The sequence below is a fragment of the Moschus berezovskii genome, chromosome 11 (genome assembly GCF_049115385.1).
Source record: "Moschus berezovskii isolate FMDL1 chromosome 11, NW_MosBer_1.0, whole genome shotgun sequence".
Classification (NCBI taxonomy): domain Eukaryota; kingdom Metazoa; phylum Chordata; class Mammalia; order Artiodactyla; family Moschidae; genus Moschus; species Moschus berezovskii.
This window is the reverse complement of record NC_142470.1, coordinates 66846827-66863759: the sequence shown is the minus strand read 5'-3', so window position 1 is coordinate 66863759 and position 16933 is coordinate 66846827. Positions and strand designations below refer to the sequence as shown.

At 38.1% G+C, this 16933-nt stretch overlaps 2 protein-coding genes across 7 annotated transcripts in view; one reads left to right on the top strand and one right to left on the bottom strand.

Moving 5' to 3' along the window:
* Positions 1–3585, top strand: part of VRK2 (VRK serine/threonine kinase 2) — a 172412-nt gene extending 168827 nt beyond the window's left edge. Inside the window, exon 13 of the mRNA XM_088841427.1 lies at positions 3401–3585. Coding sequence (XP_088697553.1) covers positions 3401–3451 — 51 coding nt within the window. The 3' untranslated portion in view covers positions 3452–3585. The remainder of the gene's footprint in view (positions 1–3400) is intronic.
* The window catches only part of FANCL (FA complementation group L), a 102513-nt gene that overhangs the window by 60652 nt on the left and 24928 nt on the right, over positions 1–16933 (bottom strand). For 4 of the 6 annotated variants that reach the window (XM_088841429.1, XM_088841432.1, XM_088841430.1 and 1 more), the window contains 2 exons: positions 13890–13946; positions 4742–4842 (listed from right to left, as the gene is read on the bottom strand). The exons of 1 other annotated variant lie outside the window; for it this stretch is intronic. In XM_088841429.1, coding sequence (XP_088697555.1) covers positions 4742–4842; positions 13890–13946 — 158 coding nt within the window. The remainder of the gene's footprint in view (positions 1–4741; positions 4843–13889; positions 13947–16933) is intronic. One more of the 6 variants, XM_088841431.1, reaches the window with a different exon arrangement.

Sequence of the window (16933 nt, the reverse complement as noted above, 5' to 3'; positions counted from 1 at the left end):
TTCTCTGGTGGCTCAGATGGTAAAGAATGTGCCTGCAATGCCAGAGATCTGGGTTCGATCCCTGGGTTGGAAAGATCCCCTGGAGAAGGAAACGGCAACCCACTCCAGTATTCTTGCCTGGAGAATCCCATGGACAGAAGAGCCTGGCAGTCTACAGTTCATGGGGTCACAAAGAGTTGACACGACTGAGCGACTAACACTTTTACTTTTCAATCATGTTAAACTCCAATACTTTGGCTACCTCAAGCAACGAGTTGACTCACTGGAAAAGACTCTGATGCTGGGAAGGATTGGGGGCGGGAGGAGAAGGGGACGACCGAGAATGAGATGGCTGGATGGCATCACCGACTCGATGGACATGAGTTTGAGTGAACTCCGGGAGTTGGTGATGGACAGGGAGGCCTGGCGTGCTGTGATTCATGGGGTTGCAAAGAGTCGGACATGACTGAGCGACTGAACTAAACTGAACTGAACTAAGCAGAAACAGGGAGACAACATTTTACATTTTTTGTTGTTGTTATACAGTATTCAACTTTGTACTGATTCAATTGTGACAATAAAGAAAAACCTTTACTTTTTGCTCTTAAAAAAAAAGTCTAGGCCTCGGTATTTACCTAACAGAGTTAAAAAATAACATCCACATGGAAAACCTGCACATAGCTGTCAGCAGCTTTATTCATAACTGCCAAAATGTGGAAGCAAGCAAGATGTCCTTCAGCTTGTGAATGGATAAACTGGTTCACCCAGACAATGAAATATTATTCAGTGCTAAAAACAAATGAGCTATGAAAAGATTGAGAAGAAATTTAAATACATATTACCAGTGAAATAAGTCAACATGAAAAGACTTCATAACGTATGATTCCAACCACATGATATTTTGGAAAAGGCAAAATTTTTGGAGAGAGTGAACAGAGCAGTAGTTGCCAGAGGTCAGAGCAGAAGAAGGGATGAGTAGGTAGAATATAAGGTATTTATTTCCGAGGCAGTGAAATTACTCTGTACCATATAATAGTAGCAGATACATGTTTTTATACATTTGTCCTAAAAGAGAGAAAGTATATGACTAAGAGTATATGCTAACATAAACTATGGTTTGGGGGTGATAACAATAAGTCAGTGTGGGTTCATCCACTGTAACCAACGGACTACTCTGACAGGGGATGCTGATAATGGGGGAATCTAAGGGTTTATTTGGGGGAAGAAAGTATATGGAAAATCTCCATACCCTCCTAATTTTGTGATGACCCTAAAACTACTCTTAAAAAAAAAAAAAGTCTATTAACAAAAATTAATAACAGTACCAGGAATGCCAAGATCCAGGACTATATTGACAGAAAATCACAAAAAAATAAATAAATTAAAAACAGACTCAAGGGGATCTAGATTACGGGAGTAGGTAGAAAAATTTTTAAACTATGAAAATATAGAGAAATAATAAGAGAATTTCAATAGAGCATTAAAATCTAGTAGAGTTATACTAATACCTAACAAAGTAGACATTAAGGCAAGAAACGTTACTAGATACATAAAGAAAAATGTAATGATGAGGGAAAATCACAAGGAAGATGCAGCAATTATAAATTTATATGCACTCTAAAATTAAAAACAGAACTTCAATATGATTCAGCAATTCCATTTCTGAGTATATGTCTGAAACAAATCACAATGTCAAAGAGATACCTGCACACCCATCAATGCAGCATTATTTACAACAGCCAACAAGGAAACAACCCAAGTGCCCACTGACAGATGAATGGATAAATAAAATGTGGTCTGTGTGTGTATATATATACACACACCATGGAATATTTTTCAACCATAAAAAAGGACATCCTGCAAGCACAAGCTGGAATCAAGATTGCTGGGAGAAATATCAATAACCTCAGATATGCAGATGACACTACCCTTATGGCAGAAAGTGAAGAAGAACTCAAAAGCCTCTTGATGAAAGTGAAAGAGGAGAGTGAAAAGGTTGGCTTGAAGCTCAACATTCAGAAAACAAAGATTATGGCATCTGGTCCCATCACTTCATGGGAAATAGATGGAAAAACAGTGGAAACAGTATCAGACTTTACTTTTTTGGGCTCCAAAATCACTGCAGATGCTGATTGCAGCCATGAAATTAAAAGACGCTTGCTCCTTGGAAGAAAAGTTATGACCAACCTTGATAGTATATTAAAAAGCAGAGACATTACTTTGCCAACCAACGTCCATCTAGTCAAGGCTATGGTTTTTCCTGTGGTCATGTATGGATGTGAGAGTTGGACTGTGAAGAAAGCTGATCGCCGAAGAATAGGTGCTTTTGAACTGTGGTGTTGGAGAAGACTCTTGAGAGTCCCTTATACTGCAAGGAGATCCAACCAGTCCATTCTAGAGGAGATCAATCCTGGATGTTCATTGGAGGGACTGATGCTAAAGCTGAAGCTGCAATACTTTGGCCACCTCATGCGACGAGTTGACTCACTGGAAAAGAGTCTGATGCTGGGAAAGGTTGGGGGCGGGAGAAGGGGACGACGGAGAATGAGATGGCTGGATGGCATCACCGACTCTGTGGACATGAGTTTGAGTGAACTCCGGGAGTTGGTGATGGACAGGGAGGCCTGGCGTGCTGTGACTCATGGGGTCGCGGAGAGTCGGACATGACTGAGCGACTGAACTGAACTGAACCATTTGCAACAATATGGATGACCTCTAATGGGCATTACACTAAATAAAATAATACAAACAGAAAAAGACATGATGTCACTTATATGTGGCATTTAAAAAGTATCCTAAAATACTAAATTCATAGATACAGAGAAAAGACTGGGGGTTGCCAGAGATGGCTGTGGAAGGTGAGTGAAATGAGTGAAAAGAGGTCATCAGGTACAAACTTCCAGTTACAAAATAATTAATCAGAGTGTAATTGTATAGCTTATATACATTACAGCTTATATAGTGACTATAGCTTATATCAAACAGATGACCCTTGAACAACATGGGGGTTAGATGCACCAACCTTCAACACAGTTGAAAATCTACCTATAACTTTACAGTAGGCCCTCCATTGCTGCAGTTCCACATCCATGCATTAAACCAATAGCAGATCAGATAGTACTGCAGTAACATTCACTAAAAAAAAATCTGCATATAAGAACCCCTGATGGTCAAGGGTCAACTGTATTGTATATTTCAAAGCTGCTAAAAGTAAATCTTCCAAGTTATCATCATAAGAAAAAAAAATGCATGTATGCTTACAGATGTTACCTAGACTTCTTGTGGCAATCATTTCATAATACATACACATACTGAACATCATGCTGTACATGTGAATGAGTTCAGTCACTCTGTTACGTCTGCCTTTTACAACCACATGGACTCTAGCCCACCAGTTTCCTCTGTCCATTCAATTTTCCAGGCAAGAATACTGGAGGAGATTGCCACTTCCTACTACAAGGGATCTTCCTGACCTAGAGATTGAATTCATGTCTCCCTGCACTGGTAGGCAGATTCTTTACCACTGAACCACCTTTCAAGAAGTCCATTATGTTGTACACCTGAAACTGGTATATGGTCAAGTATACCTCAATAAAAAAATATTAAAAGCATTTCTTTAGTCAGGAGGAAAATTATTCCAGACAGGATAAAAATGCAGTAAGAAAGGAATAAAGAACACTGGGAGAAATAATTGTGTGTGTATGTATAAAAACACTGACTTTAAAAACAATGATAATGTTTGTCAAATTTAACTATAGAATTAAAATGCATTATAACAATAACAACAACAGGGGGAGAAACTGCGATGGAGTTTCAGATCCTCACAACATAAGAAAACTGGTAAAGACAACAATATACATTTTGCTATGTGTCCACTGTATCTCTAAGGTAACCTCTAAAAGAATAAAAAAGTATGTACCTAACAAGTTAATAGAAAAATATAATAAAAATTGTGATTACTTCAAATAAAGGCAGATGAAGAGAAAAACACAACATATATGAGACAAACAGAAAACATGCAGCAAGACAGTAGATATAAAACTACGTAAATCGGGTGATGTCAGTCAATGGCAGTCAGAAGTTCCTAAAATTCTCCTCCCATACAATAGCAACAAGAAACTGACCCAAAAATGTCAGCAAAAAAGTAAATATACAAGGTGAGTGAGTGAAAGTCACTCAGTCGTGTCTGACTCTTTGTGACTCCATAGACTGTATGCCACCAGGCTCCTCTGTCCATGGAATTCTCCAGCCCAGAATACTGGAAGGGGTAGCCTTTCCCTTCTCCAGGGGATCTTTTCAACCCAGGGATGGAACCCAGGTCTCCAGCAATGCAGGCAGATTCTTTACTGAGCCACAAGGGAAGCCCATATGAGGTGAGGGATATGCTAATTAGTGCAACTGTGGTAATCCTTTCACAATGAACAGGTATATCAAATCACCACACAGTGCACTTTATATATGTTAAAATTTTATTTGTCAATTATACCTCACTACAACTAAAGTAACAAAGTAACATTGATAACTTCTTAACTTACTGTGTATATAAAGAGGTTATTTTTTCCAAATTATATTTATTATTTTACCTTGTAAGTCAATTTTTTATGCTGACACACCTTTAATTCATAGTCATAAAAAGGATCAGATACTCTGACTACAATTAAATGTTTTGATTAAAAACATAAACTGCTAAAGCTGCAAATATATCAAATTGAAATGTGTTAAGAAATAGGCATTTCTAAAGCGTATTTTAAAATTGACATACTTATCCCAACCAAGAGTTCTTATCTCTCCAATAAGGCTTGAGTAGAATGTGGGAGGAGGAGGTAGTACATATGGTTCATTTTTATTCTTTAAAGCAACTTCCTGTTTAAAAGAAAAAACTTGAATCAGCTGTGGAATGCTACACAATGAATTATTAATACCTGATTACAAAACACAACTCTTGTACCTCATTAACATGTCCATTATTTTTATAGAAAATCCAGTTCATTTCCCTCTTTATTAAAAAAAAAAAAAGACCAAGAAAGGGGTAAAGAACTGCACCAAAGGTCCTGTAAAAATGTCAATTATAATACCACACAAATTCAAGTCTAATATTCTTAGACTATCATGTCTATCACAGATGAAAAAGGATCACCAAAAAATAAAGCAAAATCCTCATCCTCAAGGCTTTACTATTTTTCTACCCCTGTGGATATGTTTGATAGAAAGAAACATGTACCTTTAAAAAAAAGCCTGAATTCTATGTACATGGCCTAGACTGATATATTTGTACAGAATTATGAATCACATTCTTACAAACAAAAATCCTTCTTTATCACAATAAATAGTTAACCTGTTAATTTCCTTTACTGACTTCCATGCTGTATTACTCCCAGACCAGTGAAGCATTTTGCCATCTATCTGGTTAGATCACAGGTTCTTTCCCCACTAAACCTACCTATTACATCTTTAAGATGATTTATGTTCCCCCAAAGAAAACTAAAATTTACCTTTTTTACAAGCAATACAAGCATCACTAGAGTTGCTGAGGCTGAAAACTACCAATTACTTCAAAGGTGTTAACCTGGACAATATCTTATTTGGAAAGTAAAATATAAATGTACATATGAATTACACAGAGGTTCATACGGTTTGGATTATCAAAGAAAGTGAAAGTGAAGTTGCTTAGTCATGTCTGACTCTTTGCGACCCCACAGACTGTAGCCTACCAGGCTCCTCCATCCGTGGGATTCTCCAGGCAAGAGTACTGGAGTGGGTTGACGTTTCCTTCTCCAGGAGATCTTCCCAACCCAGGGATCGAACCCGGGTCTCCCACATTGCAGGCAGACGCTTTACCATCTGAGCCACCAGGAAAGCTCAGGTATTATAAAAAGTGGGCTTCCCAGATGGCTCAGTGATAAGAATCCACCTACCAATGCAGGAGACACAGGAGACCCAGAGTTCAATCCCTGGGTCTGGAAGATCCCCTGGAGAAGGAAATGACAACTCACTCCAGTATTTTTGCCTGGGAAATCCCATGTACAGACAAGCCTGGCTGGCTACAGTACATGGGGTTGCAAACAGTTAGACATGACTAAGCACTTTATAAAAATTAAAGAAATAAAAATTGTAAAAAAAAGAGATAATAACAAAACAACATAAGAACAAGTATAAAATTATAAAAATTTCTAGTAACCCTAATAAAAATTATACATTTTTATTCACTTAAATATGTTTATTAACTAGGATAGAAGGCTATTAAATTAACACTAGAAAAGACCAGATTTTTACAAAACAGTTCAGTCGCTCAGTCGTGTCCAACTCTTTGCGACCCCATGAATCACAGCACGCCAGGCCTCCCTGTCTATCACCAACTCCCACAGTTCACTCAAACTCATGTCCACAGAGTCGGTGATGCCATCCAGCCATCTCATTCTCGGTCGTCCCCTTCTCCTCCCGCCCCCAACCTTCCCCAGCATCAGAGTCTTTTCCAGTGAGTCAACTCGTCGCATGAGGTGGCCAAAGTATTGCAGTTTCAGCTTTAGCATCAGTCCTTCCAATGAATACCCACGATCGATCTCCTTTAGAATGGACTGGTTGGATCTCCTTGCAGTACAAGGGATTCTCAAGAGTCTTCTCCAGCACCACAGTTCAAAAGCATCGATTCTTCGGCGATCAGCTTTCTTCACAGTCCAACTCTCACATCCATACATGACCACGGGAAAAACCATAGCCTTGACTAGATGGACCTTGGTTGGCAAAGTAATGTCTCTGCTTCTTAATATACTATCAAGGTTCATCATAACTTTCCTTCCAAGGAGTAAGCGTCTTTTAATTTCATGGCTGCAATCACTATCTGCAGTGATTTTGGAGCCCCAAAAAATAAAGTCTGACACTGTTTCCACTGTTTTTCCATCTATTTCCCATGAAGTGATGGGACCAGATGCCACGATCTTTGTTTTCTGAATGTTGAGCTTCAAGCCAAACTTTTCACTCTCCTCTTTCACTTTCATCAAGAGGCTTTTGAGTTCCTCTTCACTTTCTGCCATAAGGGTAGTGTCATCTGCATATCTGAGGTTATTGATATTTCTCCCGGCAGTCTTGATTCCAGCTTGTGCTTCTTCCAGCCCAGCATTCCTCATGATGTACTCTGCATATAAGTTAAATAAGCAAGGTGACAATATACAGCCTTGACGTACTCCTTTTCCTATTTGGAACCAGTCTGTTGTTCCATGTCCAGTTCTGACTGTTGCTTCCTGACCTGCATACAGGTTTCTCAAGAGGCAGGTCAGGTGGTCTGGGATTCCCATCTCTTTCAGAATTTTCCACAGTTTATTGTGATCCACACAGTCAAAGGCTTTGGCATAGTCAGTGAAGCAGTCCCCTATAATGAAAAGGACATCTTTTTTGGGTGTTAGTTCTAAAAGGTCTTGTAGGTCTTCATAGAACCGTTCAACTTCGGCTTCTTCAGCGTTACTGGTTGGGGCATAGGCCTGGATTACTGTAATATTGAATGGTTTGCCTTGGAAATGAACAGAAATCATTCTGTCATTTTTGAGATTGCATCCAAGTACTGCATTTCGGACTCTTTTGTTGACCATGATGGCTACTCTATTTCTTCTAAGGGATTCCTGCCCACAGTAGTAGTTATAATGGCAGCATTTCAAAAATCAGGACTGCTAACTGAAACTACTTAAATACATTTCTAAACCTGCTTTAGAGCCAGAAATCTTGGAATGTGAAGTCAAGTGGGCCTTAGAAAGCATCACTACGAACAAAGCTAGTGGAGGTGATGGAATTCCAGTTGAGCTATTTCAAGTCTTGAAAGATGACGCTGTGAAAGTGCTGCACTCAATATGCCAGCAGATTTGGAAAACTCAGCAGTGGCCACAGGACTGGAAGAGGTCAGTCTTCATTCCAATCCCAAAGAAAGACAATGCCAAAGAATGCTCAAACTACCGCACAACTACACTCATCTCACACGCTAGTAAAGTCATGCTCAAAATTCTCCAAGCCAGGCTTCAGCAGTATGTGAACCGTGAACTTCCAGATGTTCAAGCAGGTTTTAGAAAAGGCAGAAGCACCAGAGATCAAATTGCCAACATCCGCTGGATCATGGAGAAAGCAAGAGAGTTCCAGAAAAACATGTATTTCTGCTTCATTGACTATGCCAAAGCCTTTGACTGTGTGGATCACAATAAACTGTGGAAAATTCTGAAAGAGATGGGAATCCCAGACCACCTGACCTGCCTCTTGAGAAACCTGTATGCAGGTCAGGAAGCAACAGTCAGAACTGGACATGGAACAACAGACTGGTTCCAAATAGGAAAAGGTGTACGTCAAGGTTGTATATTGTCACCTTGCTTATTTAACTTATATGCAGAGTACATCATGAGGAATGCTGGGCTGGAAGAAGCACAAGCTGGAATCAAGACTGCCGGGAGAAATATCAATAACCTCAGATATGCAGATGACACTACCCTTATGGCAGAAAGTGAAGAGGAACTCAAAAGCCTCTTGATGAAAGTGAAAGAGGAGAGTGAAAAGGTTGGCTTGAAGCTCAACATTCAGAAAACAAAGATCATGGCATCTGGTCCCATCACTTCATGGGAAATAGATGGAAAAACAGTGGAAACAGTGTCAGACTTTATTTTTTTGGGCTCCAAAATCACTGCAGATGCTGACTGCAGCCATGAAATTAAAAGACGCTTACTCCTTGGAAGCAAAGTTATGACCAACCTAGATAGTATATTAAAAAGGAGAGACATTACTTTGCCAACCAAGGTCCATCTAGTCAAGGCTATGGTTTTTCCCGTGGGTATGTATGGATGTGAGAGTTGGACTGTGAAGAAAGCTGATCGCCGAAGAATTGATGCTTTTGAACTGGGGTGCTGGAGAAGACTCTTGAGACTCCCTTGGACTGCAAGGAGATCCAACCAGTCCATTCTAAAGGAGATCAATCCTGGGTGTTCATTGGAAGGACTGATCCTGAAGCTGAAGCTGCAATACTTTGGCCACCTCACGCGACGAGTTGACTCACTGGAAAAGACTCTGATGCTGGGAAAGGTTGGGGGCGGGAGGAGAAGGGGACGACCGAGAATGAGATGGCTGGATGGCATCACTGACTCTGTGGACATGAGTTTGAGTGAACTGTGGGAGTTGGTGATGGACAGGGAGGCCTGGTATGCTGTGATTCATGGGTCGCGGAGAGTCGGACACGACTGAGCGACTGAACTGAACTGAACTGAAACCTGCTTTAGGATAAAAACAAACAAACCAAACCCTGAAAGCTGGTTAGTAAAGCCTAGAATGTCAATTTGAATTAGAAAGGAAGCTCCTAGAAGACAAAAATATACTGCCTTTTCATAAACTACTTAGTGCTGTATATAAATAGCCTGATGGGCCACAAAAATTATTAGCATTAAGATTCTCCTGTTACAAATGCTACTAACAGGAGTCAGTATAGTTCCTGTACTTACAAACATTAAGAGTACACAGTATTTTTTTGGAAATTTTTTTCAATTCAAAAATATTAATTACTGTTATTCATATATACTGAAGATAAAAACAAACTTGGATAATAATGTACTTGGATAAAAGAGTACTTTAATCCTAGATTTATGACATTTGCTAACTCTGCCTTCTACTTTGGGTCAGCCAAGTTATTCCTATTCTAGAACCATAACAGAGAAAAGGGCATAGACAGAGAAGCAAAGTGTTCTTTGTCAAGAATGAAGCAAAGGTACTTCGAAGAAAGAACACAGGCTTTACAAACCAGGAGTTTAGATCCTAACTTTAAACAATTCCAAGTTTTGAGGCCTTAGGCACTCAGTGACTCAGCTCTAAAAACGGAATAAAATAATACACCTGTTGCTGCTGCTGCTAAGTCACTTCAGTCGTGTCCGACTCTGTGTGACCCCATAGACAGAAGCCCACCAGGCTCCCCCGTCCCTGGGATTCTCCAGGCAAGAACACTGGAGTGGGTTGCCATTTCCTTCTCCAATGTGTGAAAGTGAAAGTGAAGTCGCTCAGTCGTGTCCGACCCCTAGCGATCCCACGGACTGCAGCCTACCAGGTTCCTCCATCCATGGGATTTTCTAGGCAATAGTACTGGAGTGGCTTGCCATTGCCTTCTCCTGTTGAGTTCTTTTAAAATGTAATTGTTCATTTAATAAATATTGTATCAAACTCCTACTACACGCCTAGTTAATACTAGGAAACTCCATGAGAAATTTTAACAAAATGTCCTGAAATAACTTCAACAGCTACTGATTTCATTTGGGCAACATTCTCAATATTTTCACCAGGGATTATATTAAGTTAACCCTATTACTAATAATACAGCCCAATAAATAAACTAATAATTCTTACATCTTTAGGGAGACTGCCATAAATGTACAATAGTATTACCAATCCTGTCCACAATTTTAGAGAGTTACAGGATCGCATTTAGGAAAGCAATAACAAATGTACTAAACAGACTACTGATCAATCACACTATTTTAAACTAATGAGTATTTCTTCAAAATTAAATGACCATGAGAGCTTAAAGTCAGCTTCACAGTAAAGCCTAATGGGCCACATAGTTTTACTCTGGTTCTCTTAGTCCTATTCGTATAGCTTATCGAAATTATGATAAAAAGTCAAAAGAAACTTTTTCAACTTTTGCCCAGTGTCAAGGAGATGTAAACCAAAATGTTTCACTACTTCAACTTACCTTTTTAAGGTTATCATGTTTAGCCTTTGACAAAATTTATAATGAACTTTGATAAACCTTATTAATTAGAGTTTACAATTTATAAGTCAAAATTTAAACTTTAGAAAGTGACTTTTTAAATACTTTCATTTGATCCCAAACTTTTCACCAAAGCCTTTGTCATAAATATTAACAAAAAGATTCAAAACAAATCTAGCAAGTAAATTAAGTCCTCAATATGTGGCAGCTGCTGCTAACAATAAAGAGAAAACAGAACTACAAAGAAACCAAAATGCTTTCAGTTGTTAGTAGAAATATAGTGGCACTGTAATTTTATAAAACAAATACAAGAAATATTTTATAGATCTGAGAAATGCATAAGTAAACATAAAATTATAACTATGTTAATACTCGAAAAGAAAAACAAAAGCTAGACATAGAATTACCACATGATCCAGCAATCCTACTCCTGGGAATTTAACCAAACAAAATTAACTCAAAAAGACACAAGCACCCTATTTTCATAGCAGCACTGTTCACAACAGCCAAAACATAGAAACAACCTAAATGTCCATCAACAGATGAATGGATAAAGAAGATGTGGTACATGTATAAAATAGGAGTACTACTCAACTATTTAAAAAAAATAAAATAATGCCATTTGCAGCAACATGGCTGCAAATAGAGATTATCACAGTAAGTGAAGTCTAAGAAAGAGACAGACAAATACTGTATGATATCATTTGTACGTGGAATCTAAAATCTGGCAAAAATAAACCCATCTACAAAACAGAAACAGACTCATAGACATAGGGAACAGATTTGTCCTTGCCAAGGAGTAGGAGAGGAGGGAGAGAGATGGCCTGGGAGTTTGGGTTTGGTAGATACAAACTATTACATTTAGAATGGATAAACAAGGTCCTACTATACAGCACAGGGAACTATATACAATATCCTGTGATTAACCATAATGGAAAAGAATATAAAAAGAATGTATATACGTGCATAACTGAGTCACTCTGCTGTACATCAAACTGGCACAACACTGTAAATCAACAGTACTTCAATAAAAAAGAAATACTAGAAAACTCAGATTTAAGAGAAAAGAGATACAAGCATACAAGTCAAAGAAGTAAAACCCCTATGCCAGAAGTGAAATGAAAATATTGAAATGAACACAGGTAATAGCAAAGGTCTGAATACTCAAAGCTATGGTTTCTCCAGTAATCATGCACGGATGTAAGAGGTGGACTATAAAGAAGGAAGTCCTGAGTGCTGAAGAATTGATGCTTTCAAATTGTGGTGCTGGAGAAGACTTTTGAGAGTCCCTTAAACAGTAAGGAGATCAAACCAGTCAATCCTAAAGGAAATCAACCCTGAATATTCACTGGAAGGGCTGATGCTGAAGCGCTGATATTTTGGCCAGGTGATGCAAGGAGCAGACTCATTGGAGAATACCCTGATGTTGGGAAAGATTACGGGCAGGGGGAGAAGAGGGTGACAGAGTATAAGATGGTTGGATGGCATCACCGACTCAATGGACCTGAGTTTGAACAAACTCTGGCAGATAGTGAGGAACAGGGAAGCCTGGAGTGCTGCAGTCCATGGGGTCACAAAGAGTCTGACATGACTTAGCGCCTGAACAACAAATAGCAATGAACATGCCAGTTTCAAGACTGCGGCATCCAAATACCATTTTCTACAAAGAAACCATATCTCTTTGGTAAAACAGGATAAGTGAATGAAACTGGGGCAACTGGTGACACAAAGCAAAGCTTAGATTGTGTTAAAAGAACTCAGGAGCCAACATGAAAGGACTTATATTGACCAAAACTGGTACAATTTAAGCATTAAAAAGAATAATAATCACAATGGACTAAAGTTAATCAAATATTTCAAAATACATGGGTTCATAATGCTAAAAAAATCATTAGTTCCCTTTGAATATCTAGGCACCAACTCATTATTCTTAAAATTGATTAAAAGGAAAAAAATCAAGCACTTGCCCTCATTCCAGTATGGGTGAGATCTCAAATTTACCAAATAAATGATGAGGGGAACTTCTTTTCTGTAAAATTTTCAGCTAATAAATGTAGACGATGGATTTTTAAAAATCACCATTTGCGACCGCGAACAAAACAGTGGATGTAGTTAATGACCATCATTGGAAGCTAAAATCAGCAGGTGATAGGCTGATCAGAAACTTTATATTGGATGTATCTAAACATATTGATTAATCTTAACTCTATTAAATGAGGAACTACCAGACACGATGTACCTCCTATGCAGAGTAAGAAGTACAGAGCATAAAGTATTCTTATCAGTACAAATGAATGCAACTCCATTCAGACCTCTAGATTTAACTGCCAGATTACAAAAAAAAAAAAGGTAGAATATGTTAAAAGACAGTATGAATATCTAATAAACCAAATTCAGAATGTAGGAAACCTTTTAAAATGCTCCAGTCTCCTTCTCCTAAAAGAGTAGATAGGCAAAGAAATATCTTAGGCAAAACTTTGAAGTTTGTTCATGGGTCCATGGGTATTTACTGTAGTCTTCCTTCTTTTGCTAATCAAGTATCTTATGTATCCATGCATGCTAAGTCGTTTCAATCATGTCCAACTCTTTGCGATCCCATGGACTATAGCCTGCCAGGTTCCTCTGTCCATGGGAATTCTCCAGGCAAGAACACTGGAGTGGGTTGCCATGCCTTCCACCAGGGGATTTTCCCAACCCAGAGATCTAACTAATGGCTCTTATGTCTCCTGCATTGGCAGACAGGTTCTTTCCCACTAGCGCCACCTGGGAAGCCAATTTATGCAGAGTTAACTGAAAAATCAATTGTATATAACTGCATATATGTAATGAAGCTTAACAAATTTTTCAGAAATCTGTAATTGTATATGAAATTATTTATACATTTTACTGTAGCTTTAAGAGTGATTTTTTAATCTCTCTTGATGTTACATTCCCTAACAGACCAGAAGAACACTTTATTTCTTCACCACCTGTCCAAGTCTAGTGTCAAGTGTACCCATCAAACTGGTTCTTACACACAGTTCTATTCCTCTTGCAGTTCCAGAAAAGTATCCACATTTATGCACTAGTAAAATAAAACACTAAATGACTGAGAGTTGAGAAGTTTTAAATTCTAATGTTAGTTTTTAAAGGAATTACAAAAACACACCAGATTTACAGAGTATAACGACACTGTTAGAAAACAAATTCTTACCAAAACCATCTTCAACTCCATCATAAAACTCACTAGATCAGGAGACTGCTGCATTCTCTAGACCAAAACATATTTTTAATTAATTTCATGTGTACAATGAATACTCCATGCACTGGAAATGGAAATTTTTTTAAAAGTCCATCTAAATAAAAAAAAAATTAGCTATCTTAAAAGTATAAGAACTGAATTATTGGTCATCAACACTATTATTTCTATCAATTTCATTCTGAAAGAGTAATTAAAGCCCTCAAATCTAATTTGGTGAGACATGCTGAATTATGTAAGCATGGCACTTAAAGTCTCACACATTACTTTATTTCTTCAGCACTGAATACTGTCAAGTTTAAAAAATCTAGCAAACCACAGCACTATTAAAAATATGAATGGAATGTCAAAAGGAGTATAATATATAAAAATCAGGCAAATCTATACAATTAAATCTAGTTAGAACAATGAATTAACTAATCAGTAATACTGTCTATTTTAATTTTTTCTTTGACCTTAAAGACTGCCTATAATTGTTAATTTTGTCCTTTCACAACTAACCTGTATTAATTCAAAAGGAGTCAATCTTTCAATAAGGTAAAACAGTTACAATAATACAACAAAAAGGAAATAACTTCTGAAGTACAACATTAAAGTGTCAGGGCTCCATTTCCTAGAAATCTTTGATTATTAAAAGAAAATTATTATAAAATAAAAGTGAAAATACTCTAATTTAAAATTCCTTTATTAGATAAGTCTCTATATCATTTCTCTGCTTGAAATCAAAATAATGTTATTTTTGCCACTTTTTCTAATGCACTGCACTACCACCACACAGTTCTGAAGCTGATATATAAATTTCATATTTTTAGAGAAAAACAATAATCTAAAGTATTCAACAATACATGAGGCATATGATTCATACCTTAATGTAGCTTTGTAGGGCACATGTTTGCAGAACAAATTTTTGACTTTCCCTTCCTCTATATATTTCCCCTGTAGTTGATTAGTGACGAGTAATAAATTATACCAAAAGTGTGCAAACTACAGCTCAGAGGCTACATACAGCCCAATATCTGTTTTTCTAGAGTTGTAATGAAATGCAGCCACGCCTATTCATTTACCTCTTATCAAAGCTGCTCTGTGCTACAAGGGCAGAGCTATGTAGTCATGACTGGGATCTTAGGGTCCACAAAACCTGTAAAATTTACTATCTGGCCCTTCACAGAAAAGAATGCTGACCACACCTCCCACCCTGACTCATATTTCAGTTCGGTTCAGTTCAGTTCAGTCGCTCAGTCGTGTCTGACTCTTTGTGACCCCATGAATCACAGCACGCCAGGCCTCCCTGTCCATCACCAACTCCCGGAGTTCACTCAAACTCATGTCCATCGAGTCGGTGATGCCATCCAGCCATCTCATTCTCTGTTGTCCCCTTCTCCTCCCGCCCCCAATCCTTCCCAGCATCAGAGTCTTTTCCAGTGAGTCAGCTCGTCGCATGAGGTGGCCAAAGTATTGCAGTTTCAGCTTTAGCATCAGTCCTTCCAATGAACACCCAGGATTGATCTCCTTTAGAATGGACTGGTTGGATCTCCTTGCAGTCCAAGGGACTCTCAAGAGTTTTCTCCAGCACCCCAGTTCAAAAGCATCAATTGTTCGGCGATCAGCTTTCTTCACAGTCCAACTCTCACATCCATACAGGACCACTGGAAAAACCATAGCCTTGACTAGACGGACCTTGGTTGGCAAAGTAATGTCTCTGTTTTTCAACATACTATCTAGGTTGGTCATAACTTTCCTTCCAAGGAGTAAGCGTCTTTCAATTTCATGGCTGCAATCAGCATCCACAGTGATTTTGGAGCCCAAAAAAATAAATAGGAAAAGGAGTATGTCAGGGTTGTATATTGTCACCCTGCTTATTTAACTTATATGCAGAGTACATCATAGGAACGCTGGGCTGGAAGAAGCACAAGCTGGAATCAAGACGGCCGGGAGAAATATCAATAACCTCAGATATGCAGGTGACTCATATAAAAATGATACCAGGAAAGAACAATAACGTTCACCTGGACTTTGGAGTAAAACAAAGACTAAAACTAATACTGGATTCTACAGTATTGGAGGGCAGGTGGGGAGATACATAATTGGGACTTTTTCTAGGAACTCTCTTGGTGAATTGGTGGAGAAAAACTTATGAATCTTAAGTCTTCATTAAGAGGTTTTCTTCAAGCTATTTAGCTATCTCATTAGATTCATTTCTTAAACTTTAGCATACAATATAGTCTCAGTGAAAGGGGAGGGGATGGTGGAGAAAACACAAAGAGAAATCACTTAAACATCCCCTTAAAAATATGCTGTAATTATATTGCCAGCAATGACAGTCTACTTTCTACAAATCAAACAATTTCCTATATTTCTTTGTGGTTCAATACTGCTTTAAGTGAGAGTAACTGTCATTGTCATTCACCATAGATAATAACCTGCTTTAATATAAAGAAAACAGAAGATCAGGAAAAACACACAAATTAATAAACCACTAAAAGAAAGGCAGCTGTACTTACATCTACTTTTCTACAAGAGGTATTTCATTATTTTCAGTTGCTTCAGTAATTGATTTGCTTGTTTCTTTAATCTTTAAAAGAATTTTCAAGTAGAGGAACCTAAACATTACGAACAACTGAATTTGGGTGGGGATATGGATAAAGTGGGTGAAGGGTATCAAAAGTATAAACTTATAAATTTTTTTAAAAAATAAAAAGTAACTAAAATCTGGCCAATATTTCACCTATGCTGCCTTTACATCTACTCTCATTACATACGCATGCCTTATCCTAAGTGATTTCCACCCCACCTTTTCTGTTGTTAATCTTGAACTACAATCACATTTTTGCCACAGATATTCTACAACTCCTAAATGGGTCCTGGGATACTTTTGGTACCACCACTATTCAGGAGGAGACAGTGAATGCATTTGAAGGCCCTGAAGTTCCAAGCATGGAAATAGTTTCAACACAAATGCTACCTGGAAATGTGCTGAGGATTTTAGACAGAAAATATCT